Here is a 27,354-nt window from a genome sequence, read left to right as displayed (position 1 = left end):
TTTTGTATGTAATTTGAGAGATTTTATATTTTCATTGCCCTTGTCTTTTACTTCTATCAGCTATATTGTTTCTAGGTTAGTTTCAAGAGACTGACTGATCTCATTATAAATAGTATTTTCCTGCTTCTTTGAAGGCAGACTTGTTTTTGACTGGATTAGGGACATTAAAATGTTCACCTTTCTGGTGCTGAATATTCTTCTAATTCTGTAAGAATTCTTAAGTTTTGTTCTGGTTAAGTAACTTAGAAAGAATTTAATGCTTTCAGAAGTGAATGTGTTACTTGCTCAGTCATATCCAGCTCTTTGTAACACCATGGACTATAGTCTGCTAGGCTCCTCTGTCCATGGAATTCTCCAAGCAAGAATACTAGAGTGGGTACCCATTCCCCTCTCCAAGGGACCTTCCTGACCCAGGGATCGAACCCAGGTCTCCTGCATTGCAGGTGGATTCTTTGTCTGAACCACCAGGGAAGCCCTTTCAGAGGATCCTTTAAATTTCTTAGCAGGGACAGGGCAGCGTTTATTGTAATAATTACTTAAATCCCATTGTTGTAGTTCAATTGCTAAGTTGTGTCTAACTCTTTGTGACCCCATGCGCTGCAGCACACCAAGATACCCTGTCCTTCACTATTTCCCAGAGTTTGCACAAACTCACATCCATTGAGTTGGTGATGCCATCCAACCACTTTATCCTCTGTCAACCCTTTCTCCTCATGCCCTCCTCAATCTTTCCCAGCATCAGAGTCTTTTCCAATGAGTTGGCTCTTCACATCAGGTGGCCAAAATATTGGAGCTTCAGCATCAGTTCTTCCAAAATCTTCTGAGTGCTCCAGGTACGAATTATGAGCTTTTTTTTTTTTTAAATCATGTTAGTTAGAACAGGCATTATTTCTCTGTCCTATGTGAGCATCATATTCCATTTCCTCTAATTTTTTCTAATAGTCCTTGTTCTAGCTTCAAATGCTTTCCTCACACAGATACACTAATCAATAATTAGGGATACTGCAGAAGTCTGGAGCCATCTCTTCATTGTAGCTCTTTCCTTTTTGATATTCTGTCCTGTAAACGCTTAAAGGCTTCCCAAGGAATGACAACCCACTCTGACAGTCTTGCCTGGAAAATCCCATGGACAAAGGAGCCTGGTAAGCTACAGCCCATGGGGTCACAAAAAGTCAGACATGACTGAGTGAGTGAGCACACAACCCTGTAAACTTTAGCCCTCTGGGCTTCTTAGACACCCAGCTCTATCAGTATAACTCCGGGAGGCTGCCGGGTTATACATGGTTTTCCCTCCATACTTCATTGCTTAGAAAATCTCTCAAGGCATTAAGCAGAGACAAATTTTAAGGTTCATTTCATTTGTTTTCCATCTCTCTGGTATAACAGTCCATTATTATGATGTTCAATATCTTGGAAACTTGCTTTTTCCAGATAAGAGGTAAATCCAGCCTTGTTACTCTGCTAGATGGAAAGCAAAAGTTATTTTACCTACATTTTTTAAATGTAGAAATATAATACTTTTATTTAAATGGCGTTTTAATTTTGTTTGATTGCTTATTTGTTTTAAGATTATACAGTATAATAAATTTAAGAAAATGAACATGATTAAGTGTAAAATGTATTCATACTCACTCTGGCAAAATATTTTAGATTAATAGTTCTGCTAGTTTTAATGTCAGAAATTATTTTAAGTAAAATAGCAACAGAAATTCAGGGCTAGTATATGTGGTTCTTGGAATGGAAAGAGAAGTTCCAGCATGTATATAATGATATCTTTGACTGGATTTCACTTATTGTTAAGAAAGAGAATTATATCAATAACAAAAAAAAATGTTTTATTGCTTATTAATGCTTTTAGTCACCATTTTTTACTTGTGTTAAAGAAAGTGCAACTCTCACTAATCCATGAATTATCAGCCAACAAGCAATGTTGAGATACTATAATAACATAAATATTCAGATCTACTAGCTTTCTAGCTCACATCTGCCAATGGAGAGACTTAATCACTGCTCACAATCTCCCCAGGTTCTTTTCAAAAGACACTTTATGATTTCTTCATGTGCTAGAAGATGCCTCTCCCATTCAAGAGCTTTAGATTTTTCATGAAAATGCAGTTTCTTATGATATCTGTGCCATATAAGGAGAGATGGTCTCATTACCATCAGCTTTAGCAAATGATCTTCTTGGGACCCAGGAAGATATTTTATGAAATTTATGAATCAAATCTTTCTAAAAATGATTATTTAATTCTTTGATCAGACAGCATACAAAAGCACAGACATCATTTTGCTGGCAAAGGTCAATATAGTCAAAGAATAGTCATGCATAGATGTGATAGTTGGAACATAAAGAAGGCTGAGCACTGAAGAATCAATGCTTTCAAACTGTGGTGCTGGAGAAGCTCTTGAGAGTCCCTTGGACAGCAAGGAAATCAAACCAGTCAATCCTAAAGAAAATCAACCCTGTATATTCATTGGAAGGACTGATGCTGAAGTTTAAGTTCCAATACTTTGGCCACCTGATGCAAAGAGCTATCTCATTGGAAAAGATTCTGATGCTGGGAAAGATTGAGGGCAAGGGGACAAGGGGGCAACAGTGGATGAGATGATTGGATGGCATCGTTGACTCAATGGACATCAGTCTGAGCAAATTCCAGGGGATATGAAGGACAGTGAAGCTTGCATGCTGCAGTCCATGGATTCACAGAGTTGGACACAACTGAGCGACCAAACAACAACAAAGAATAATGGACATCCTCGAGTGTGAGTCAAATGGGCCTTAGGAAGCATTGATACCAACAACGCTAGTGAAGGGGACAGAATTCCAGCTGAGCTATTTAAAATCTTAAAAGATGATACAGTTAAAGTGCTGCACTTAATATGTCAGCAAACTTGGAAAACATAAAAGTGGCCACAAGACTGGAAATGGTCAGTTTTCATTTCAACCCCAAAGAATACTCAAACTACCATACAGTTGCATTCATTTCACAAGCTAGTAAGGTAATGGTCAAAATCCTTCAAGCTAGGTTTCAACAATACGTGAACTGAGAACTCCCAGATGTATAAGGTAGGTTTAGATAAGGCAGAGGAACCAGATATTTAATTGTCAACATTCAATGGATCATGGAGAAAGAAAGGAAATTCCAGAAAAATATCTACTTCCACTTCATTGACTAGGCTAATGCCTTTGTGTGGATCACAACCAACTGGAAAATTCTCAAAGAGATAGTAATACCAGACCACCTTATCTGTCTCCTGAGAAACCTGTGTGCAGGTCAAGAAGCAACAGAACTGCACATTGAACAACTGAAAGGAGTACAGCAAGGTTGTACATTGCCATCCTGCTTATTTAATTTATATGCAGAGTTCATTATGTGAAATGCCAGACTGGATGAATCACAAGTAAAAATCAAGACTGCTGCGAGAAACACCAACAAACTCAAATATGCAGATAGTATCACTCTAATGAAAGAAAGTGAAGAGGAACTAAAGAGCCTCTTGATGAGGGTGAAAGAGGAGAATGAAAAGCTGGCTTGAAACTCAACATACAAAAAACTAAGATTGTGGCATGCAGTCACTTCTCTTCATGGCAAATAGAAGGGGAAAAAGTGGAAGCAGTGAAAGATTTTATTTTCTTGAGCTCCCAAATCACTGCAGTTGGTTACTGCAGCCATGAAATTAAGACACTTGCTCCTTGAAAGGAAAACTATGACAAATCTCAACAGCATATTAGAAAGCAGAGACATTACTTTGCTAGCAAAGCCTCGTTAAGTCAAAGCTATGGTTTTTCTAGTAGTCATTTATGGATGTGAGAGTTGGACCAGAAGAAGATTGAGGGTCGAAGAATTAATGCTTTTGAATTGTAGTGCTAGAGAAGATTCTTGAGAATCTGTTGGACAGCAAGGAGACCAAACCAGGCGATCCTAAAGGAAGCCAGCCCTGAATATTCATTGGAAGGACTGATGCTGAAGCTGAAGCTCCAATACTTTGGCCACCTGATGTGAATAGCGAATACATTGGAAAGGACTCTGATGCTGGGAAAGACTGAAGTCAAAAGGAGAAGGGAGGAGGGACAGAGAAAGAGATGGTTGGATAACATCACTGACCCAATGGACATGAATCGAGCAAACTCTGGGAGATAGTGGAGGACAGAGGAGCCTAGCATCCTGCTGTCCATGTGGTTGAAAAGAGTCAGACACAACTTAGTGACTGAATAATAACAACAGAAAAAAGGAAGAGTAAATGAAAAATAGTACTTTATTTATGAATACATGAATTGTATTGAACCTTATGAAAATTCCAGTGTGCAGTTAGAATTTAAAAATAGCATTTTTCTCAGTAAACAAGATAACCTGTGAAAAATAACCAGTGGTAGTAGACAGTAGAGAGAAACTTGTATTCAGAAGGGTGATGTCACATTACAGATGCAAATGACTCATTTTCAAAATAGGTTGGTAAGGAGCATGTTTATTTTTCTTACATTTTCTTAATGCTACAAGATTTCATAAACTGAATTTTTGATAGCTAGAAAATTACATAAGTGTTTCAAAGGAGTCACACTTGCCTACTACTTATAGAATTTATTTCAGTGGATAGATTTTTTTAAAATTTTCTTATAGAGTTTACTTTAGTGTATGGGCTTTTAAAATTTTTTCTGCCATCTTTTATCATATTTTGGGCCTGCATTAAAACACTTTTTTAATAGAAAAGAAAATAAATCTTTCAATCTTCAGTAGAAGGAAGAACATTATAATCTATGCAATTATAGTGCCTACCTTAAGGCACCAGGCTTAGAATTGGGTAATCATTTTTATAACATTTTTCAGTCAGATGGTATTATATTTTTGAGTCAGCCTAAGGATATAGTGCACAAAATATAAAATCTTTTCTTAGAAGAGGTTACAAGTGATAGTTGACTTTTTATGTCTAAACTTTTGGTTAATGGCACTGAGATTCACTCAACATACTCTCAAGTGAAAAGAGGTTATTTTAAGTTTTTTTCTGGCCACTGTCAAGTTAAAGGAACACAAGGGAACCTGTTTATTACCATAAAGGTTATTCCTTGGATATAAATAGTTCGCTGATTGACTGGCTTCATAGTGACTTAGTTTCTTTTGTCTGTAAGAACACCCTGCTCTCTGCTTCTTCCTCTATTTTGCTCACATTTTTTGTACATCATTAATTATATTCTCTCATTAGATAGGCTAAATCATGGCTTCCTTGAAATTAACTGTGGTATATGTGTGTACCTGTGTGTGTATACGTGTGTGCTCAAGCATGTGTTTTTACTTCAATTTCTTTGAACTTTTCAGGGTTTTAAATCACATTGAGATATATGAGAGAGATTCTGAAACAGCTAGTTAACTTACATTGGTTCTGTTTGGGAGTAAAGTTTCAAACTTTCTACCCTGGATATCAGGGTACCTCTTCAGGTTTAATTACATCTAACTGGGGGTCAGATGCCTCTTCAGGTGTAATCACACCTAATTTAATTATGCTACAGAGTATGGAAATTTCTAGGTAAGGAATATCTACAAAAGAAATTACATTGGAGAGGGATTTACTATTAAAAAGCAAAAATCTGATTATGGCAAACATTATGAATTCAAATTCATCAAGTACAGACACTATAGAGGCTTATAGATTTATTTTCACATGTTAATATAACTTTTAGATTTAATTACTATAATTCTGTTAAATATAAAATATTAAAGAGTCTCTAATAAAAAATTATGCTCTGGGATTAAATATAAAAAATGTTTCTATTTCCCCATACCCTACCTTCTTCTGAGGCTTATTTGTGAAAACTTGATAGGGTATAAACTAAGCCTAAAGTGCCCAAGATAAGTTCCACAAGTTATGCTGGGTATATTAATACAGCAAAGCTCATGAACAAGGCGGGTAAGTCAGAAAGAGGGAAACTATGCTGAAACTGGCAAACTCTGGTTTTCAGCTCATTACATTAGTGGTACAGAAATAATAAGTAATGTTCATATTGCTACTGGATATTCAAAGAATGTACTAATAAAATTAAGATTTTCTTGGCAACCAGCTAATCTGTCTCTTGGGGTGTCACTATTAAGAACTAATTTCCTAAGTAGCCATTTTTTCTAAAATAGTCGGTCTACCATGCTTTTTTCAAAAGAGGTATCTGATAGGGTGAAGATCAGGGAGTGTATCTGATTATTATGAATCTTTAAACTGTTTTTCTCTTTGGTATTTTGAACACACTAAAAGTTCTTTAAAATATTTAAATACCATAGCTACATATCTGTCTCTCTCAACAGAGTGAGATTTCTTTAAGTTTTCACATGCAAAATCTAGCATGTTGTTTAACACATGATATGAGTGCAAGGTTTTTATATGGAGAAAAAGTGAGCAATTTAGGTTAAATTACTCTTAGTCTTCACCTTAATAACTTTAAAGGAGGTGACTGTCTTCTCTACTGAATCCTTTCCTGGACTTAGCAAACCAGTTCTTGGTATTTTTGTAAGGTGCACACCACTAAATAGGGAATTAAATAACTATAAATATAGAATTAAATATAGAAATAAGCAATCACTTGGGGGAAAGTGATCTAAGACTATATACCTCAATAATCTTCAAGGGAGATGACTCTGGGGATTTCCCTGGAGAGTCAGTGGTTAGGATTTTACCTACCAGTGCAGGGGATACAGATTCGACCCCTGGTAGGGAGCTAAGATCCCACATGCCTCACAGCCAGAAAAGCAAAAAGAAATAAAAAATAAAACAAGCCAGAAGCAATATTGTAACAGGTTCAACAAAGACTTTAAAAAAATGTTACACACCAAAAAACTTTAAAAATAAAAATTAAATAAAATTTAAAAAGAAGATAACTCTCCTTTCCTAATAATTCTTCTAAACTGAGCAGTATTCCTCTTAGTGATGTTCTAAAGTAACCTTAGTAGAAATTTTCTATTCAAATATTTAAATTTTCTAAGCCATCAAGCAATGATTGAACAACATCCGATGTTTTTGAGGGAGAGTGACTCATACCTCGTGTTATAGAAGAATTTGCATAAATACAAAAAAACACTGATAACGTAAAAGTTAATATGAATGAATCGTTACATGAATATGATACAACCGCTAAATTATTGTAGAAAAATAAGATGAAACCTAAAGTGAAATCAATAAGCAATCTTCTTATAAAACTGTTCACATTTTCATATTTGCCAAACTTTTATTAGTACACTTTAGATGGTACAAAAAAGAGAGACATGATGAGTTAAATACTATGTTCACAAACCATTTGTACAAGAGATCTGACATTTCATGGTTCCAAGACTCAAGAGCATTTCTCTCTGAGTTCATATTTTAGACACAAGTCTATGTATTGAAATAATTTGACAATAAGTTCAGTCGGTAAAGAATCTCCCTGCAGTGGAGGAATCCACCTCCAATTCAGGAGACCTGCATTTCATTCCCGGGTCCAGAAGATCCCCTGGAGAAGGAAATGACAACCCATTCTAGTATTCTTGCCTGGAAAATCCCATGGACAGAGGAGCCTGGAAGGCTACAGTCCATGGGATTGCAAGAGTTGGACATGACTTAGCAACTAAACCACCACCAAGATATATAAAGCAAATATCATAGAGTGGGTCTTTATAGCACCTCTGAATATATACTTGTGGGGTAATACTTAAGAGGAATTTGATAAAGACTGTAACATTTGACTCATCTGAATAAAGTTAAAGTGATTTTAGAATGTTTAGATAAATGAGTTATGCTCCCTTCATCAATCCCCTGTAAATATTATTTTGCTTATCTGAGCTTCTGAAATCTATTAACAAAAACTGAGCTTCAATAAAATTCCTTGTCAAGTGAAACAAATATTTTGCATTGCTAGTGAATGATGGAGCCACAGCCTTACAAACCAGGATTATGTGTGGCACCTTATAAAAGTAGACTATTGCAAAAGGGATTTATAAAACTCTACTGCATTATAATTGGGATTGGATGAAGGAATGTGTGTGTGTGTGTGTGTGTGTGTGTGTGATAGTCACTCAGTCGTGTCTGACTCTCTGTGACCCCATGGACTGCAGCCCGCTAGGCTCCTCTGTCCATGGACTTCTCCAGGCAAGAATGCTGGAGTTGGTTGCCATTCCCTTCTCCGATGTGAATTTTAGTAGTAGTAGTTTAGTCGCTAACTTGTGTCCGACTCTTGAGACCCCACAGACTGTAGCCTGCCATGTTCCTCTGTCCATGGGATTCTCCAGGCAAGAATACTGTAGTGGGTTGCCATTGCCTTCTCCAGTATGAAGGAATACTCATAGGCGTTACTGAAATTTGCTTCAAGAATTTGTTTTGAGGTCTTCTCCAGTGAACAAATGAAAGTGGTTGCCAGACTTTAAAGTTTTACCATATAAGACATGGCCTCAGTAATTTTGGTCTGGAGAAAGTTTGAAGTAGATATAAAACCAAATGCTTAACCTGAATAGTTAAAAAAAATAAATAAAAGATGGTTTGTAAAAAAAAAAAATTCTGTTGTACACTTAAGCCATAAAAAAAAAAAAAAGTACCAACAATCCCTTCAAGACAAATTAGTTCTAAAATATACATCTATGTTACTGACTGAGTTAACTGGACATAGTTACATTATGTCATTTTTTTTTTTAAATGAAGAGAGTTGATTGCCTTCTAAAAATGATGCATTCACTTTTATAAATTTTTATCTATACAGTTTCTTTTAAACAAGAATTGTATAACATATCCATTTGTCCAATACGGTCACTCCAAGTTTTTGAAAATAAAAACAAGTTATCTTATTTTTTAATGCCCACATTGTCTCTCCTGTATGGCAAGAAGACCACCTTTCAGCTTACTAAAAATGGTGTCATTTAAAGCACCATTAATAACAATGTATGGATTCAGAATAAATTTATTGAAATCTCTTATTGAAACTGGTATTTGATTCTTGGAAAAACACCTACAAACACAGGCTCTGAAAATAATAACAGAGTTCATATTCTACATAAGCATAGAAATTTGGGGTATACACTAAGATCTTGCAACTTTGCTCATGACCAAAAAATGTAAAGTCCAAATAGTTGTGGAGAAGTCACAAAATACACTACAAAATTCCAAGAGCTTTATCCCAGTTATGAGAAGGTAGTCATGGCAACAAGGCAGAACTATATTGAAATCCCAACCTTGTTCCAAGTGTTGCTTATTGGCTTTGCAATCGTTTAAAAGGAAACTGGTCCTCCTCAGGTGCAGGTCTGAAAGAAAGGGCTAACCTAGGATTCAGGACAAGACTTCCTTTTATAAAAATGGGATTATATTTGTTCTGGATCTGTTTAAAGGGAATTAAAGTCACTAAAGAGCAGAAAGGAAATACATCACAAAAATTCAGATTACAACACTCAGGGTGATTGGAACCATTGTGGAGGGAAAGTAACATCTGAAGAAACGTCACCTTAGAAGGATATTCCTTCTAAAAGTCTAGTACAAAGGTGGCCAGAAGCTCCAGATGCAGAGGCAGGTAACCTAATATTAGGGCTTCTCAGGTTGTGCTAGTGGTAAAGAACCCACCTGTCCATGCAGGAAGCATGGGTTCGATCTCTGGGTCAGGAAGATCTCCTGGAGGAGAGCATAGCAACCCACTCCAATATTCTTTGCTGGAGAATCTCAGGGACAGAGGAGCCTGGCAGGTCAAGGTCCATAGGGTCACAAAGAGTCAGACACAACTGAAGTGACTTAGCATGCATGCAACCTAATATTATAAATCTGGGGAAAAAATGGATCTAGAGTTATCTCCTGAGATCTGACTTTTTTAAGAGATTTGAATTTAAAAATGTCCAGATAACCTTTTGTTTCATTCCCTAGATAACTTGACTCAGATTGTTTATTCATTTAATTTTTAAATTTGTATTTAAAAATAGCTGATTTACAATGTTGTGTTAGTTTCAAGTTTCAAATATTCAGGGTTGATTTTCTTTAGGATTGATAGGTTTGATCCCCTTATAGTCCAAAGGACTCTTAAGAGTTCTCCAGCACCACAATTCAAAATCATCAATTCTTTGACACTCAGTCTTCTTCATGATCCAGCTCTCTGATACAGGTACATGCTATAAATATTGATAGAAAATCTTTACTTTAGACTTTACCATGAAAGTTTCAAGAAAATAACTTTCATTGGGAAGCATACTTGAGGAATTTTCAGGCAGATATTTAAAAACAGTTCCTTATAGAAGATTTCTAAAGCATGCAGTATAAACACAGTAGTATAATGAGACAATTTGCAACTAAGTTCCTATGCTCAACAGTGACACACAGTGAGGTCAAACAAACTGAAATGCCAGAGTTTGGAGCAGAGAAATTTTTACTGCATGGTCATGCAAGAAGATGAGGTGACTCATGTTCTAAAAAGCCTCAGGCTCTCCCAGCATTCAGCAAATATCAGTCCTTACGTACTCTTGAACTGTAAAGTTGGAGAATACTCTTGAGAGTCCCTTGAACTGCAAGGAGATCTAACCAGTCAATCTCTAAAGGAAATCAATCCTGAATATTCATTGGAAGGACTGATGCTGATGCTGAAGCTCCAATACTTTGGCCATCTGATGTGAAGGGCTGACTCATTAGAAAAGACCCTGATCTAGGAAAGTTTGAAGGCAGGAGGAGAAGGGGATAACAGAGGATGAGACGGTTGGATGGCATCACTGACTTGATAGACTTGAGTTTGAGCAAGCTCTGGGAGTTGGTGATGGACAAGGGAAGCCTGGTGTGCTGCAGTCCATGGTTGCAAAGAGTTGGACATGACTGAGCCACTGAACTGAACTGACTGATGTGCTCCAGGTCATCAAATAGTTAACGTCTTCCATTTGGTTGAGGTGGGTAGGAGTTTACATCTGCAAAAGAATTCAGAAAATTTGCATCAAATACTGTTATCTGGGTACTTCAGAAAGGAGCTAAAGCAGAGGGTACAAGGAAGACCTGCCACCCGACCTCCCCGGCCTCCCCATGGGATCTTACTCAGTTACACAACCACCACCAAGCAAAAGCAATCACATTTCTGATTACTTGAGAGCAAGTGCTCACATGGCCATAATCTCCTTTGGAAAAAGATAGAAGGGTGACTTCAAGGATTATAATGGAAAGTAATCCTACAAATTCCTGTGTTTAATGTTTGCCCTTTGCTTCACTGGCCATTGAACCGACACATTATATAATACATGACATGGCTATTTTCAAAAATGTAAATAAAGGAGAAATATATATTGAATAGTGAAGGAATGTTAAGCTTACAAAGAGTGGCAATAAAAAGAGAGAGAGGGAAAGAAGTGAGTAAAGTTAATTCCAGTGTTCACTCACCTTTGGTCTATTCCCTACAGTGATGATGCATACATTATACCCTTGCTCTTGAAAATAATTCTGTAGGCCAGCAACAGACTTTCAGACTCTACCTCACCGCTATTGAATCAGAATTTGCATTTTAACAAGATTCAAATATGATTCAGATGCACATTCCATTTTTGAGAAACACTGTTTTAGATCACAAAGTGATGAAGTAATGCTGTGACTTACTTGCCAAAGAAGAAAAAAATAGACTCTCTAAAACAATATGGAACATGAAACAAGAATATATATGGAATCATCAGATTAACTGTGCCATACAAAGAAATTTCTTTTAATTCTGTAACTATGTAATACATCAGTTACTTTATAAAGCTAGAAAGCAAAATGAAAAAAATTTTTAAGTGCTATTTCCTGTTTGGTGAGGAGGATGTCAGCAGAAATATGGGCAAAGATATTACAACTAGCTCTTCTCAGTACTTTTTCCTGTTTATCTTATGCCTTTTAGTAACCCTATAAGATGTCACATGAACTAATATTAAAAGCAACAAATTATACTTTTATTTATTCTGCTTGAATGATGCTCATTAATATTTTATGTTATATACAACTGCTATCAGATTTTATGTGTCCAATTAATATTACATAAAATGATATTTTTGTGAAGAATATAGCTGAAGGAAGCAGATGTGTGGGTTCTTAAAATGCAGCTGTTATTAAAATTAAAGAATATAAGCAATATTTTGGAATAATTTCTTACATATTGTGTAACATAATTATGCAAGAATTTTGTCAAGAGATCTAAATTTTCTTAAATTTCTACTGCTTGGAGCTTTCAACAAGAAAACATGGGCATAGATTTATAGGGAAGGATACAAAATATAAAAATGAGGCAACATTTTGTATAGATTTATGAGACACTGAAAAGTAAGAGAACCTCATTTTTTTAATATACCAAAGAACTATATATCTGTATTATCTTGACATATTTTGACTAAAAGAAGATCATTTCATCTTTCACTCTAATATTTTTTAACTGAAGTTGAATATAATTTTCAAATGCAGAAATCTCAGAAATGAATTTGGTTAACAAAAATGAGATATTTCATAAGACACATGTTGATGGAAAGCCCTATAACCTATATGATTAATTTACAGTTAAAAAATAGAGTTGAGATACTATGCTCCTTCTTTCCTTTCCAAATGTTAGAAATTCTTCTTACTCTCAAAAACTGCGGAAATTTCATAGAGCTTTTTGTGGTAAAAATCCTAACTTAGATATTTCTGAACAAAATCCTAAACAGACATTTTCCAAACAAGACATGGAATGTTTATCTAGGCTTATCCTTTATTATGGTTTTCCTGGTGGCTCAGACATTAAATCACCCGCCTGCAATGCTGCAGTGCAGGAGACCTAGGTCCCATCCCTGTGTTGGGAAGATCCCCCCGAGGAGGGAATGGCAACCCACTGCAAGTTACTCTTACCTGGAGAATCCCCATGGGCAGAGGAGCCTGGCAGACTACAGTCCACGGGGTTGCAAAGAGTCGGACATGATTGAGCAACTAAGTGCATCCTTTACTAATTTTACTTTATTTTTAAAATCAATAAGATAAAGACAATCTTCTCTGGAAATAAGTAAAACACAATGGACCATGCAAATATCTTCCCGTCAAATACATAAAATTCAATATCATTTCCAAGTCAAATCTTTGCATAGAGCACAACAGTAGAAAAGCTGAATTTATGTTAATTTGTCATCATCGATATATTTTTAAATAGCTTTAAAATATTTAATACATGCTAGAATCAAATATTTTATGCAAAAGAACACTTTTCCTAAAAATATCATTGTCCTCTTAAGTTGGAACACTAAGAAATTGGAACAGTTTTCTCCTTCAACTATATTTAAGATTTTGTTAACGTGATGTTTTAACCTTAGACTATCATTTTGATTTCTAATCCATTAAAATTACCCTCTTCTTATCAGCTACTTTACATTTGAGAAATTTCAAATTAAATGGAAATCTTATTAAATCTCTTTTCCATAGAGAACAAATAATCCCTAAGTGCACCATTTAATGTTAAATCTGAAATCAGTACACAATAAGTTTAAATACTGATATGTCAGTTCACATCTTGAGGGAAGTGTTCTCATCAGGCTGAAACAAATTCTTCAGCTAAGTGAAAAGCATTTATCTCAACAGAAATTTCATATCAAATATATATATAGAGAGATAGATATTTGAATATTCAAAATGTTCACATGACTGTCCTCCTTCTCTACCAAAGATGACAACTTTCTCATCTTAGGTATTTTTTAGCAATTATGTTGGCCTCACATTGTTCATGTTAAAAATCATAGCTCAAATACATTGTACTTCCTTTTAGGCATACCAGGTGGCCCTTCTCACTGTGCTTGTGGTTCAGAAAATCAAGATTATCTTTTAGTAATATCTAAATCTAAAGAAAAGAGACTAACATTGTAAAATGGCCTGATTTTTCTAATGGAGTATTAAAAAGGGGGCTATGATCTGCTCTTTTATTTCTGTATTTAACTTTTAAAATATATATCTGAAGTAGTTTTATTTCTGTTTACTCGAAATGGGTTAAATGTCAAACTAACAAATATTTGCTTTTTATGATTGGATAAAGATAAGGAGAAAGCACTTCCAGTGGTGTCTTGAATAAATGAGATCTGTTACATTTCAAAGAGACTTTCACAGAATTTTAAATTTTATATTTTATTTTCAGATGTAAAATATTTAAAAGAAGAGGATGCAAATCGCAAGACGTTCACAGTCAGCAGCACACTGGATTTCCGAGTGGACAGAAGTGATGATGGCGTGGCAGTCATCTGCAGAGTAGACCACGAATCTCTCAATGCCACCCCTCAGGTGGCCATGCAGGTGCTAGAAATACACTGTAAGTAAATGCTATTCCATAGCTCTCTATCGTGGTGGCAAATCTCCGCATCTACATTTAAAATTATTTTAAACTTACCTGGAAGTTACAGCAAGTGTGCAGCAAAATCTACAGTCAAATGAAGTAAAACTAATCTCCATAATATTAACCACACTCAAAGGAAAGGAGTCCTTGCCCATTCTTGACAAAGTAGAAAAAGAAAGGAGATATCAAAAGGTTAACATTCCTAGTTATCTTCCAATTGTTGGCCAGGAACATCAGGAATTTTGGCAGTCAGTGAGAGGTGGAAATCTGAGAAAGCCTTGAACTTTCTAAATATAACATTATTATATGCAAATATGGCTTCACATCTGTTCTTTTAAAATTAACATTTTTTTCTATTTTTAAAAATATACTAAGTCTTTATGAACACAGGGATGTATCTGTTATGTTTTCTTTATCAACATAATTATTGTTCAAAGTGATAAGAACATAAATTGGATGACTCTGGTGAGCCTGGGCAGAACTGAAATGCTTTGCTGGCCTTACCTTAACTCCTATTATCTTTTGTTAGGGCATCAGCGTTAACAGCCTGATGACAGTTACCACTCTCTTTACTCAGTTTATGAATAAGATCACTGAAGATTATAGTGATTGAATCACTTGGCCAAGTTCACACAACTAACAAATGGTCAACTTACGATCATGACACTTTGGTAGTTAGCAATATCCTTGGGATATAGCAGGTGATCTATAAATATTTATTAAAATGAAGAGGAATGAATTGAAATATATAACAAAGTTGAAAAGTATAGCACAAATAATTATGTTCCTGAATCCTATTACTTTATTTTTTCCAATATTAGAGTTTTGTTTTTTTTTATGGAGTTTGTTATCTGTGATAAATTATAGTTTGAGTTTAGGATTTGTGTGTGGTATGAAATTACATTAAATCTTAAATGTTGTCTAGGTACTAGTCTTCTAATATGTCTCATTTTGTTTTTGTTTATTTATTGAATAAGAATATATCAAGTACCTACTATGAAACAGGTGTTCTTTTGGGCATTGGGGTTACAGAGGTGATCAAAAAAGTACAACCTTAACAAACAAAAGAACAGCATGTATATTATCTATGGTGAATCAGATCACTAGCCCAGGTGGGATGCATGAGACGAGTGCTCGGGCCTGGTGCACTGGGAGGACCCAGAGGAGTCGGGTGGAGAGGGAGGTGGGAGGGGGGATCGGGATGGGGAATACGTGTAACTCAATGGCTGATTCATGTCAATGTATGACAAAACCCACTGAAATGTTGTGAAGTAATTGGCCTCCAACTAATAAAATAAAATTAAAAAAAAAAACAAAACAAAAACATGTTGAGATTGTCTCCAAGTGTCAAAATCACCACTGTCACAAACAGCAACAAATTCCAGTTCCCTTTAGCATCTGTTCTAGGTAGAAATGACAGAAAAGCAAAATAAATACAACATATAGAATGGTATGTATTAAGTGTGAGGGAAAAAAAAAGCAGGAAAGTGATGAGTGCAATTAGAATGGAAGTCAAGGATAGCAAATGTGTGTCTGTATTAGTATGTAACATATATATAATGCATTTATATATAAATATATAATTTGTCACATATAATATCACATCAAATTATATTATTATATACTATATCATAATATTATATAGCATTAACATGTCATTTAAATATAATATTCTAAATATTTATATGAATACATTATGATATATAAAATTTATTTATATATAATATATACATAAATGTATTTAAATAAAAATATTTTAACTGAATTAGTATGTTTAACTATTTAAATAAATACATAGACACAAAGTTAACAGAGAAGGGCAAGTACAAATGTCCTGATATAGGAACGTGTGTGTTGTTTTTATGTTTCTAGAAATAGCAAGGATATCAGTGAGTCCCGAGTAGAGAGTAAAGTAAAGAGTATCATGAGAAAAGGTCAGAGAAGTATCAGGAGGACGAGATGTTTTTAAATTTGTAACAGAAAATATCAATCAGATAATTATTTTTAATTATTGCTCATATTATTTTATTTATTCTTGTTTTAATAGCTATTAACTTATTAAAAATTTAAGACTACTTTCAAATACATTAGTTTCATAAATTTTCCTCCTGGTTTCATTGAAGTGGATTTGAAGAAAAGCATATTTTAGAGCCCAAATTGAGATTATTTCCAAATTTCAACATTTATTTTCAGTGAGACCTTCTGACAATTACAGAAAGCGCTTGAGCTTTGATTATAAATTAGAGAATTTCTGTGAGGACCAAACTAGACAACTGAAGTTTATGGCATTCAACAAGCCTTAGGTAAATATCAATTGTCTTTTTCCTAGTTGGTTCAAGCCACTATAAAAAAAAATACTATTGTCTGGGTGTTTTATAAGAAATAGAAATTTATTTCCCATAGTTCTGAGGACCAAAAATTGAAGATCAAGGAGCAGACACATTCAGTGTCTGATGAGAACCCTGACCTTATCTCGTAGTCAACCATCTTCTGTTAGGCACATGGCAGAAGAATCTCTGGGATCTCTTTTGTAAGGATGCTAATCCCAGTCATGAACATCCAAAGTCCTTACCTTCTAATAACATCACATTGGGGATTAGTTTTCCACATGTAAACTTTCAGTCATTTCAGTTCAGTTGCTCAGTCATGTCCAGCTCTTTGTGACTTCATGAACTGCAGCACTCCAGACTTCCCTGTCTATCACTAACTCCCAGGGCTTACTCAAACTCATGTCCATCGAGTAGGTGATTGCCATCCAACCATCTCATCCTCTGTTGTCCACTTCTCATCCCACCTTCAATCTTCCCCAGCATCAAGGTCTTTTCAAATGAGTCAGTTCTTCCCAACAGGTGGTCAAAGTATGGGAGTTTCAGCTTCAGTATCTGTACTTCTAATGAATATTCAGGACTGATTTCCTTTAGGATGGACTAGTTGGATCTTCTTGCAGTCCAAGGGACTTTCAAGAGGCTTCTCCAACACCATAGTTCAAAAGCATCAATTCTTCATCACTCAGCTTTCTTTATAGTTCAACTCTGACATCCATACACGACTACTGGAAAAACTATAGCTTTGACCAGATGAAACTTTGTTTGTAAAGAAGTCTCTGCTTTTTAATATGCTGTATAGGTGGGTCATAGCTTTTCTTCCAAGGAGCAAGAGTCTTTTAATTTCATGGCTGCAATCACCATCTGCAGGGATTTTGAAACCACAAAAATTAAATTCTTTCATTTAGTTTCCATTATTTTCCCATCTATTTGCCATGAAGTGATGGGACTGGATGCCATGATCTTAGTTTTCTGAATGTTGAGTTTTAAGCCAACTTTTTCACATTCCTCTTCCACTTTCATCAAGAGGCTCTTTAGTTCTTCGTTTTCTGCCATAAGCATGCTGTCATCTGCATATCTGAGGTTATTGATACTTCTCCCAGAAACCTTGATTCCAGCTTGTGCTTCATCCAGCCTGGCATTTCTCATTATGTACTCTGCATATAAGTTAAATAAGCAGGGTGACAATATACAGCCTTGATGTTCTCCTTTCCTGATTTGGAATCAGTCTGTTGTGCCATGGCCAGTTCTAACTGTTGCTTCTTGACCTGCGTATAGATTTCTCAAGAGGCAGGTCAGGTGGTCTGGTATTTGCATCTCTTTAGGAATTATCCTTAGTTTGTTGTGATCCACAGTCAAAGCCTTTGGCGCAGTCAATAAAGCAGAAATAGATATTTTTTTTCTGAAATTCTTGTGATTTTTCTATGATCCAATGGATGTTGGCAATTTAATATCTGGTTCCTGTGCCTTTTCTAAAACCAGTTTGAACATCTGGAAGTTCATGGTTCAAGTGCTGTTGATGCCTGGCTTGGAGAATTTTGAGCATTACTTTGCTAGCATGTGAGATGAGTGCAATTGTGCAGTAGTTTGAGCATTCTTTGGCATTGCTTTTCTTTGGGACTGGAATGAAAAGTGACTTTTCCAGTCCTGTGGCCACTCCTGAGTTTTCCAAATTTGCTGCCATATTGAGTGCAGCACTTGCACAGCATCATCTTTTAGGATTTAAAATAGCTCAACTGGAATTCCATCACCTCCACTAGCTTTGTTTATAGTGATGCTTCCTAAGGCCCACTTCATACTCCAGGATGTCTGGCTCTAGGTGAGTGATTACACCATCGTGGTTATCTGGGTCATGAAGATCTTTTTTGTATAGTTCTTCTGTGTATTCTTGCCCCCTCTTATATCTTCTGCTTCTGTTAGGTCCCTACCATTTCTGTCCTTTATTGTTCCCATCTTTGCATGAAATGTTCCCTTGGTGTTTTAATTTCCTTGACGAGATCTCTACCTAGTCTTTCCCATTCTGTTTTTTCCCTTTATTTCTTTACATTGATCGCTGAGAAAGACTTTCTTATCTCTCCTTGCTATTCTTTGGAACTCTGCATTCAAATGGGTATATTTTTCTTTTTCTCCTTTGCTTTTAGCTTCTTTTCTCAGCTGTTTATAAGGCCTCGTCAGACAACCATTTTGCTTTTTTGTGTTTCTTTTCCTTGGGAATGGTCTTGATCACTGCCTCCTGTACAATGTCATGAACCTCTATCCATAGTTCTTCAGGCACTCTGTCTATCAGATCTCATCCTTTGAATCCATTTGTCACTTCCACAGTATAATCATAAGGGCTTTTATTTAGGTCTTACCTGAATCATCTAGTGGCTTTCCGTACTTTTCTATTTAAGTCTGAATTTTGCAATAAAGAGTTCATGATCTGAGCTACAGTCAGCTCCCAGTCTTATTTTTGTGGACTGTATGGAACTTTGGGGAAACATTAGCATTCATTCTATAGTTCCTTCGTTTTTCTATGTCTTCTTACTTAATTAATATATCATTCATAATATGAAATGTTATGTATTCAGTATATCAAGAATACCCTGATCATCAGTATTTCAATTTAAACTTTATTTTCACCTTTATACAAAGCCAAATAAGACTGTTTAAAAATATTTGTGATTATTAGGCTAGCTGCAATTTTCAACACATAGTAAAAGAAAAATAATAAAAATTGTCATAAAGAATGTTAAAGATCACCAGCCAGAGATCACCAGAAACCTACCAACAGCCTAGAAAAATCATACAGAAGATGATTTTAATCTTTGGGTGTATATAAGAAAAAGTTAGGAGAGATTTGTTAGAGAATTTAGGTTTGTTCTAAATATTCTGAGGATTTCCGTGGTGGCTCAGATGGTAAAAAGTCCTCCTGCAATGCAACAGATCTAGGTTTGATCTCTGAGTTAGGAAGATAACCTTGAGAAGGAAATGGCAACCCACTCCAGTATTCTTGCCTGGAGAATTCCATGGTCAGAGGAGCTTGTTGGGCTACAGTTCAGGGGATTGCAAAGATTCAGAAATGACGAGCAACGAACACTTTAAATATTCTGAAGAGGGTTCTGAATTAGATTCTTTTGGGAGTGGGGACAATTCAGTAATATGTATGCTGATAATTTTTACCTACAAAGCACAAGTATTAAAGCAAAACTAGACCTGCTATTATAAAGACATGTGGTTAATCATGCTAATTTCTATAATTGCTAAACATATTAGCCTCTGTCCTCTTTTAGAGCTGGTCATGGAATAAACTTGCCTTTCCTTTTTCACCCCCCAAGCATAGTTTCTTTGTCTGATTATTGTTTAGATTCTAGAGAATTCTTTATGACTGTTGAGATTATTTCAGGTGAGCTATGAGATGCCAATTGTTAGCTTCCAAAGTCCTTTTCACTTCCCTGGGGGTCCAAAATGGAACTATGACATAAAAATGCCCAGAAAGTATATACTTAGCTGTTTATCACATTTCAGTTTGCATTATTAAGCAAACTTCATCTTCATGGAGGAACATACTGAATTGCCTAATTTTTATAAAGGTTTACATGACAAATATTATACTTTATGACAATTAAAAATAACAACTCATCTGTCATGGTTTAATATGTTAATGGCTAGAAGGCAGAGGCCAGATCTATTTAAATTATTTTTTCTAGCATCTCACATTCTATCATTCAAGTATGTGAAGTTAATTAAAACTAACTGATGATAATACTGAATGTTCCTCTAGGGATGCAGAACATTCCTCAGGGATGAAATGAAGAATGAAAGGTGAAGAGGGATATTTAATAACAGTTTGCATCAAAGTTAGAGCAAACTGGTCAGGTTGGGTGTGGCCTTCCTAAACACCTATGAATAGAGATTAAAGGATCTCAGTAAATACTTCCAGACATAGCAGATCTTGACTCTACATAAGTCCACATGTGCAGTATGCATGATGTGGAAATTCTGTAGATGCAAATGGGGGAAAATAGAAAGAAGAACTGGAAAAGTAAAAAGGTGGATGAGTCTAGACTTTGTGGGACATAAATGTAGAAGTTCCATACAATTTTACAATGTTCCTATTATGAGTAATTGCAAAGACTGGCCTGAATAGAGCAACAGCTTTTGGATTCCCAGAGCAGAAGAGATGCCATTGTTTTCTGTGGCGACTGACAAGAGTAAGTATGTATTCCTGCACTTGGGAAGTTATGACTACACCTGAAATTAAAATGCTGTGTTATTGCGGAAAGGCAAGTTTGATGAGAAATAACACATAAGCATTAAGCACACAGTGTTAAGGAGCATAATGAGAACACATTGGATGAGGAATTCTGTTCCTAGAGCTAATAATTCTGTAACACTCTGACATACAGTTTAGTAGGGTTCAGCCCATAAAATACATCACAGCAGCATTCATTGCTTTATAAAATATTGATCTTAAATTTTAATGTTATATGATGGAAAAAAATTTCTTTAAACTTGAAATTTAAGAAAATATAGACTTTTCACTGTGTACCACAAGTGCTTTCAAATTACAAATAATAGGTAATAGCATGTGTTGCACCCGAGCAGTGAAAAAAGTCACTCTTTTTTTAAATGGAAATTCCAATTCATCTTACTATTTTATACAAATCCCCTTAAAACAATAATATTTTATTTTTCTGATTCAGTCTTTAGATGAACAGATTGTATGAGTCATATTTTGTTTAATTCTCAGTGAGAATATATTATATCCACTAACAGAAAGAACTATGTAAAGTCACAGAAAATAAGAAAATAACTAAATATTCATTTTCTGTGTGTTATATTGACACAATTATGTAAAAATCAACTGTTATTGAAAATGAAAACACAAGAGACAGATTAGAATATTTCAGAATAATGAGTGTTTTGAGAAAGCATTTTAGTACTGTGACACTGAACTGCCAACATGGATAAATAAGAGCCCAGATTTTAAGTGTTATGTGTATGTGTGTTGTAAGGTATAAATATACATAATCATTGAGCCATGAAATCTTATGCTATCAATAATAATTTTTTAGTATTTTTATTGTGTAACTGTACCACAATTTGCTTATACAAGAAATAACTACTCACACATACACAGGCATCAACTTTCAAAACAGTAGATAGTTTAAGTTATAGAAGACCTCCTGCTTATGAGCCTAAACAAATTCAGTGTGAGAATTTGTGAGAAATCTAGTAAGGAATAAAAGAAAAAGAGAGAGAGAGAGAGGAAGGGAGGGAGGAAGGGATGGAGGGAATGACTTAGGAAGATTCAGTGTTGAAATTGTGTGCTTAAATGAGATCAATTAGGTTAATGACTGAAAATAAGAAATGCATTATGTACCATTAATAGCCAAAAAGCTGCTGGATTCATTACCATCATAATACAAGGAGTTAAATGGTCAATTTACAGTCCTGATCTTTACCTTCTTGAGGCTTTTATTTCCATTCTATTTAGCATGCAAATAAATAATACAATTAATCCTTTTTCTTTTTAGCATGTTATATTACAAATTTGTATTTCTAAAGATTTTCCTTTCTTACTTTGGTCTTTTAGAGAGAATTACTTTGTTCCTAGAGGAACTGAAGTCTTGACTGTATATGTTTACTGTTTTCTGGGACCATCTCTTATACTTGATCAGTTCTACTTTGATTCTACTTGTTTCAATAAAATAGAATAAAAAATAAAATTCTGTTTATAGTAGGAGAGATTGAATACAGATGAGCTTGGAAGCTTTGATTATTTTTTTGTTTGTAACTTTATTTTTGAGGAGGGCATGGCAGCCTACTCCAGTATTCTTGTCTGGAAAAGATCGTGGACAGAGGAAGCTGATGGGCTACAGTCCATGGGTTGTAAAGAGTCTGACACGTCTGAAGTGACTTAGCGTGCACGCAGCATGAACCCAACTTCATTTCCACTATAGATATACATGATACAGAACAGAAATATTTTCAAACGTAGGCAGAGATTCTTCATTAAGTGTAGACTTTGGCATTTGTCCTTTTTCATTTGCAAAGTAATTAATTCCCACCAACTCAATCCTTCCTACGCAAACTTGTATATCCCTTTAACCCAGAACAGTTTAACTTGTCCCATGTTAGTTGTAGCAATTATGCTTCCCCTACATTTCTATTTATTATAGAGAGTGCTTGGTTAAATGTTTCAGGCTATATAGGTTTATTAGACATAAAGGTGAATGTTACAAGTTGCATTTTAAAGTAACATCTCTCACTCATCTGGCATCTTAATCTGTAAAATGTTGGTTTTCTAATTATCTTATCTACCAGAAATTTTCTATGGTACAGAAGGACAGATATAAATAGAGGAATTGCTAAAGGTGAAATGAAAATTATCTTTAGATTAACTTTTCCACATAAAATAAAGTTATTTTGATTAGCAAAATGCCACATTTATACATGAAGGCGCTTTGGAAGTATGTTTAATAGAGCCCAAAATATTTCACAAAGCTCATGAAACATGTACCTGCTAGAATAATGAAATGATCTATGTGTGTGTGTGTGTGTCACTTAGAAAAAAACACATTTAATTGTATTATTAAAATTGGCCTAATGTACAGCCTCTATTTTTCAACTTTTTCAGGGAAAACACATTCATTTAGTATATCACCCATAGCAATATATTACTGGCACATGCTGGTCATGAGTTAATTTTTTATATATTTAATGTGAATGTTTTATTTAGTCCCAGCAATAACAAAATGTTAAAAGTAATTGGATCACAAAATATTTTAAGTGATCTAAGTGTAAGAATTCAAAGTGTTACTATAAAATTTATATTATGAATAGAATTAACTTTTCTTGTGTTATTAAAACCAGTGAAGAAGAATGTATTTGCGAGTAGAGATTCCTTAATTTAAAAAGATAACAAATTCATAGGTTAAAATAATATAGTCTCAAGTGGTCTTTCTTGATCAAGCTTATCATAAAATAGGTATGTATAAAATTTTTATAAGTTTTAACATTATTTTAAGAAAGGAAATTAATTTCATAAAAATATGTCAAAAAGAGTCCCCAAATGATATGATCCATGTATAGTATAGATGTCCATGTATCTTTTGAAGATAACTTTAAGTCATTTTAATAGAGAATAAAAATCAAATAATAAAATGAGACAGAAATGATTTTGGCAAGTAAAACATAATATTGAGGAAATAAATATAAATCATTACTACCTTGTATTGTAAATGTTCAATTTAATAACTAATTTCATTTTATAAATCTCTTCTTTTACCTTTTTGTTTTTTAATTGAATTATGGCTGATTTGGGTTTCCCTGGTGACTCAGGTGGTAAAGAATCCACCTGTGCTGTGGGTTTGATCCCTGGGTTGGGCAGATCCCCTGAGAAGGGCATGGTGACCCACTCCAGTATTCTTGCCTGGAGAATCCCATGGACAGAGGAGCCGGCGGGCTACAGCCCATGGGGTTGCAGAATCGGACACGTCTGAGCGACTAAGCATAGCATGGCTGATTTATCATGTTGTGTTCGTTTCTGTTGTACAGCGAAATGATTCAGTTACACATATATACATACATATGCATTTTTCATTATGGTTTATACAAGATATTGAATCTAGTTCTCTGTGCTGTACAATAGGTTCTTATAGCTTATTCATTCTCTATATGATAGCTTGCATCTGGTAATTCCAAACTCCCTATTCATCCCTTCCCTAACCCCCATTCCTTTGGCAACCACAAATCTGTTCTCTGTGTCTGTAAGTTCTGTTTGTGTTTTGCAAATAAGTTCATTTGTGTTGTATTTTAGATCCCACACATAAGTGTTATCAACTGGGAGATGGGGATTGACATATATACATTATCACGTGTGAAATAGCTAGCTAGTGGGAAGCTGCCCAGGGAGCTCAACTCAGGGCTCTGTGCTGACCCGGATAGATGGGATGGGGGCGTGAGAGTGGGGCCCGTAGAGAGGGGATCCGTGTATGCATAGAGCTGGCTCACTTCGTTTTACAGCAGAAACAGCAACATTGCAAAGCAATAGATATGTCTATTTTTAAAAGATAAAGGCTTATTTTTTAGAGACTGCCTATTCAAGGTCCCAGCACTTTCAGATTGTGGTAGCCCTATTTTCTGAATGAATTATAATAGACACACAGATAATTCTTAGAGAAAAACATATGGTTAGAAAACTAGTGCAATCTATTAATATATTCAGCTTTATTGTATTAGTTGTTAATATATCAGCAGAGATGGTTTTTACTATCTGGGTTCATAGACTTTTTTTTTCTTTTAAATCATAGACTTTATTCTTTAAAGCTGACTTTGTTTAACAGAAAGATTGATTGAAAAGCAAAGAGTTGTCATATACACTGGTATCCCACCTCCTCACAGTTTCTCTTATTATTAACATTTTGCATTATTATAGTATGACTTTTACAGTTGATGAACTAATATTAATAGACTATTGTTAACAAAAATTTATAATTTATTTTAGTGTTCATTCTTTATGTTGTATAGTTCTTGACCAATGTATAATGCCATGTAGCCATATTTACAGTATCAGAGAGAAGAAGTTCACTGTCCTTAAAACCATGTGCTTTACTTCTTGATTGCTCTTTTTCTCCCCCAGATTCCGTGATAATCATTGATATTTTAATTGACAGTGGTTTTGCATTTTTCTAGGATTTAACATAGTTGGAATTATATAGGATATAACCTTTTCAAACTGTCCTCTTTCATTTAGCAATATGTATTTAAGATTCCAATATATCTTCCTGTGACTTGATAGCACATTTCTTCTTATTGCTGAATAATATTTCACTGTCTGTATGTACCAGTGTTTCTTTATCCATTTGCCTACTAACAGATATCTTAGTTACTTCCAGTTTCTGGCAATTATGAAAATAACTACTGTATATATTCATAAGTAAGCATAAACATAAATTTTCAACTCCTTTGAGTAAAGTTATTTGAATTTTAATTTAAACACATTTTAGTGAAAGACAAATAAATTAAGTGAATATAAAAAGTAATATGTTTATCTTATACTATATATATATTATTATGGGAAGGCATGCTTAGTTTTTAGGAAGCTGCAAAGTATCACCTAAAGTGGCTGAACTATTTTGCATGCCCACCAGCAGTGAATGAGAGTTCCTGTTATTCTAACTACTCATCAGCATTTGGTGGTATCACGCTTTTGGATTTTGTCCACTCTGTATAATGTGTGGACTTCCCAGATGATTCTGTGGGCAAAAGAATCCACCTGCAGTGCAGGAGATGCCAGTTCAACTTCTGGGTCAGGAAGATCCCTTGGAGGAGGGCACAGAAACTCACTCCAGTATTCTTGCCTGAAGAATCCCATGGGCATGTCTAGAGTCCACAGGGTCCCGAAGAGTTAAACACTATTGACTAGACTGAGCGCACACACCATAAATGATGTGTAGTGGTATCTCATTGTTTAAATTTGCAATTCCATGATGATATTTGATGCTGAGCATCTTTTCATATGATTCTTTTCCTTTTGTGAATATATTTGTTGAGGTGTCTGCTTAGATTTTTGATGATTTTTTTTTAAAATTGGGTTGTTTTGTCTCTCTTTTTTTGAGTTTTAAGAGTTTTTTGTACATCTTGGAAAGTAGTCATGTGTCACATCTTTTCAAATTTCTAAAATCTTTGTTAAAAATAGAAAATCCATTCCACTGGATCAATATCTTTACTTTGATTCAAATGCTAAATCATTCAAATAAAATAGGGCTCATCTTTACTTTTCAAGTTCATAACAATTTTAAATTTTTGAATAATAATTTAAAAGCTAATACTTTGTCCATTAATCTGTCTCTTGAAAGCAATTGTGCTTCTTTGTCAATGAGACCTGGTAGCTCAGCTGGTGAAAAATCTGCCTGCAGTTCAGGAGACCTTGGTTCAATTCCTGGGTTGGCAAGATCTCCTGGAGAAGGGAGAAGCCACCAACTCTGGTATTCTTGGGCTTCCCTTGTGGCTCAGATGATAAAGAATCTGCCTGCAATGCAGGAGATCTGGGTTCAGTCCCTGGGTTGGGAAGATTCCCTGGAGGAGGGCAAGGCAGCCCACTCCAGTATTCTTGCCTGGAAAATCCCCATGGACAGAGGAGCCTGGCAGGATACACTTCATGGGGCCGCAAAGAGTCGGACACAACTGAGCGACTATGCACACACACATAAATGAGCCCTAGAATCTTTCATATAAGTAAAATGATTAATTCTTTAAAAATGGGTTTTTAAAAAGATCTTATTAATTTTAAAGATGAATGCTAAAATATGATAAATTTTCCTATAAAAAAAGCTTAGGAGGGAAAGAAACATTACCCTTTAAAGTATCTGCATATTTTGCTTGTTAACTACTGAAAAATAATTTGTAGATGAATGAATCTATCCCTATATTTTATATACTTGTGCAAAACTTCCTCACTTGCTTGTATTTTGAAAGAAGTAGGAAATAACTCATTCACATATTCATCTAACCTTTAAAAAACTCTTCCAATATAGCAAGCATTTTGTTAGGATCTGACAACACACAGTAGAATAGGTTAAGGTCTTAGATTTTGATGTTCAAAGTGTGATGAATGAAGAAGACATGTGAAAAAATACATATTTTACTAAGTACAGTGTTTTATAATAGCAGTATATATCCTGAAATAATTTAAATCTAATTATTTACTGTTTCCTGTCATTCATCTGTGTGTATATATAGTAACATATAATAAACATTGCATATTATCTGCAATAAATA

General features: G+C 34.9%; 1 protein-coding gene across 2 annotated transcripts in view; it reads left to right on the top strand.

The window, feature by feature from the left end:
- The window catches only part of CADM2 (cell adhesion molecule 2), a 368,057-nt gene that overhangs the window by 202,559 nt on the left and 138,144 nt on the right, over positions 1–27,354 (top strand). For both annotated transcript variants that reach the window (XM_065913660.1, XM_065913661.1), the window contains one exon: positions 14,069–14,239. In XM_065913660.1, the coding sequence (XP_065769732.1) occupies positions 14,069–14,239 (171 nt within the window). The remainder of the gene's footprint in view (positions 1–14,068; positions 14,240–27,354) is intronic.

The sequence above is a fragment of the Muntiacus reevesi genome, chromosome 21 (genome assembly GCF_963930625.1).
Source record: "Muntiacus reevesi chromosome 21, mMunRee1.1, whole genome shotgun sequence".
NCBI lineage: Eukaryota > Metazoa > Chordata > Mammalia > Artiodactyla > Cervidae > Muntiacus > Muntiacus reevesi.
Note: the sequence above shows the minus strand (reverse complement) of the source record. Positions and strands in the feature narration are given on the sequence as shown.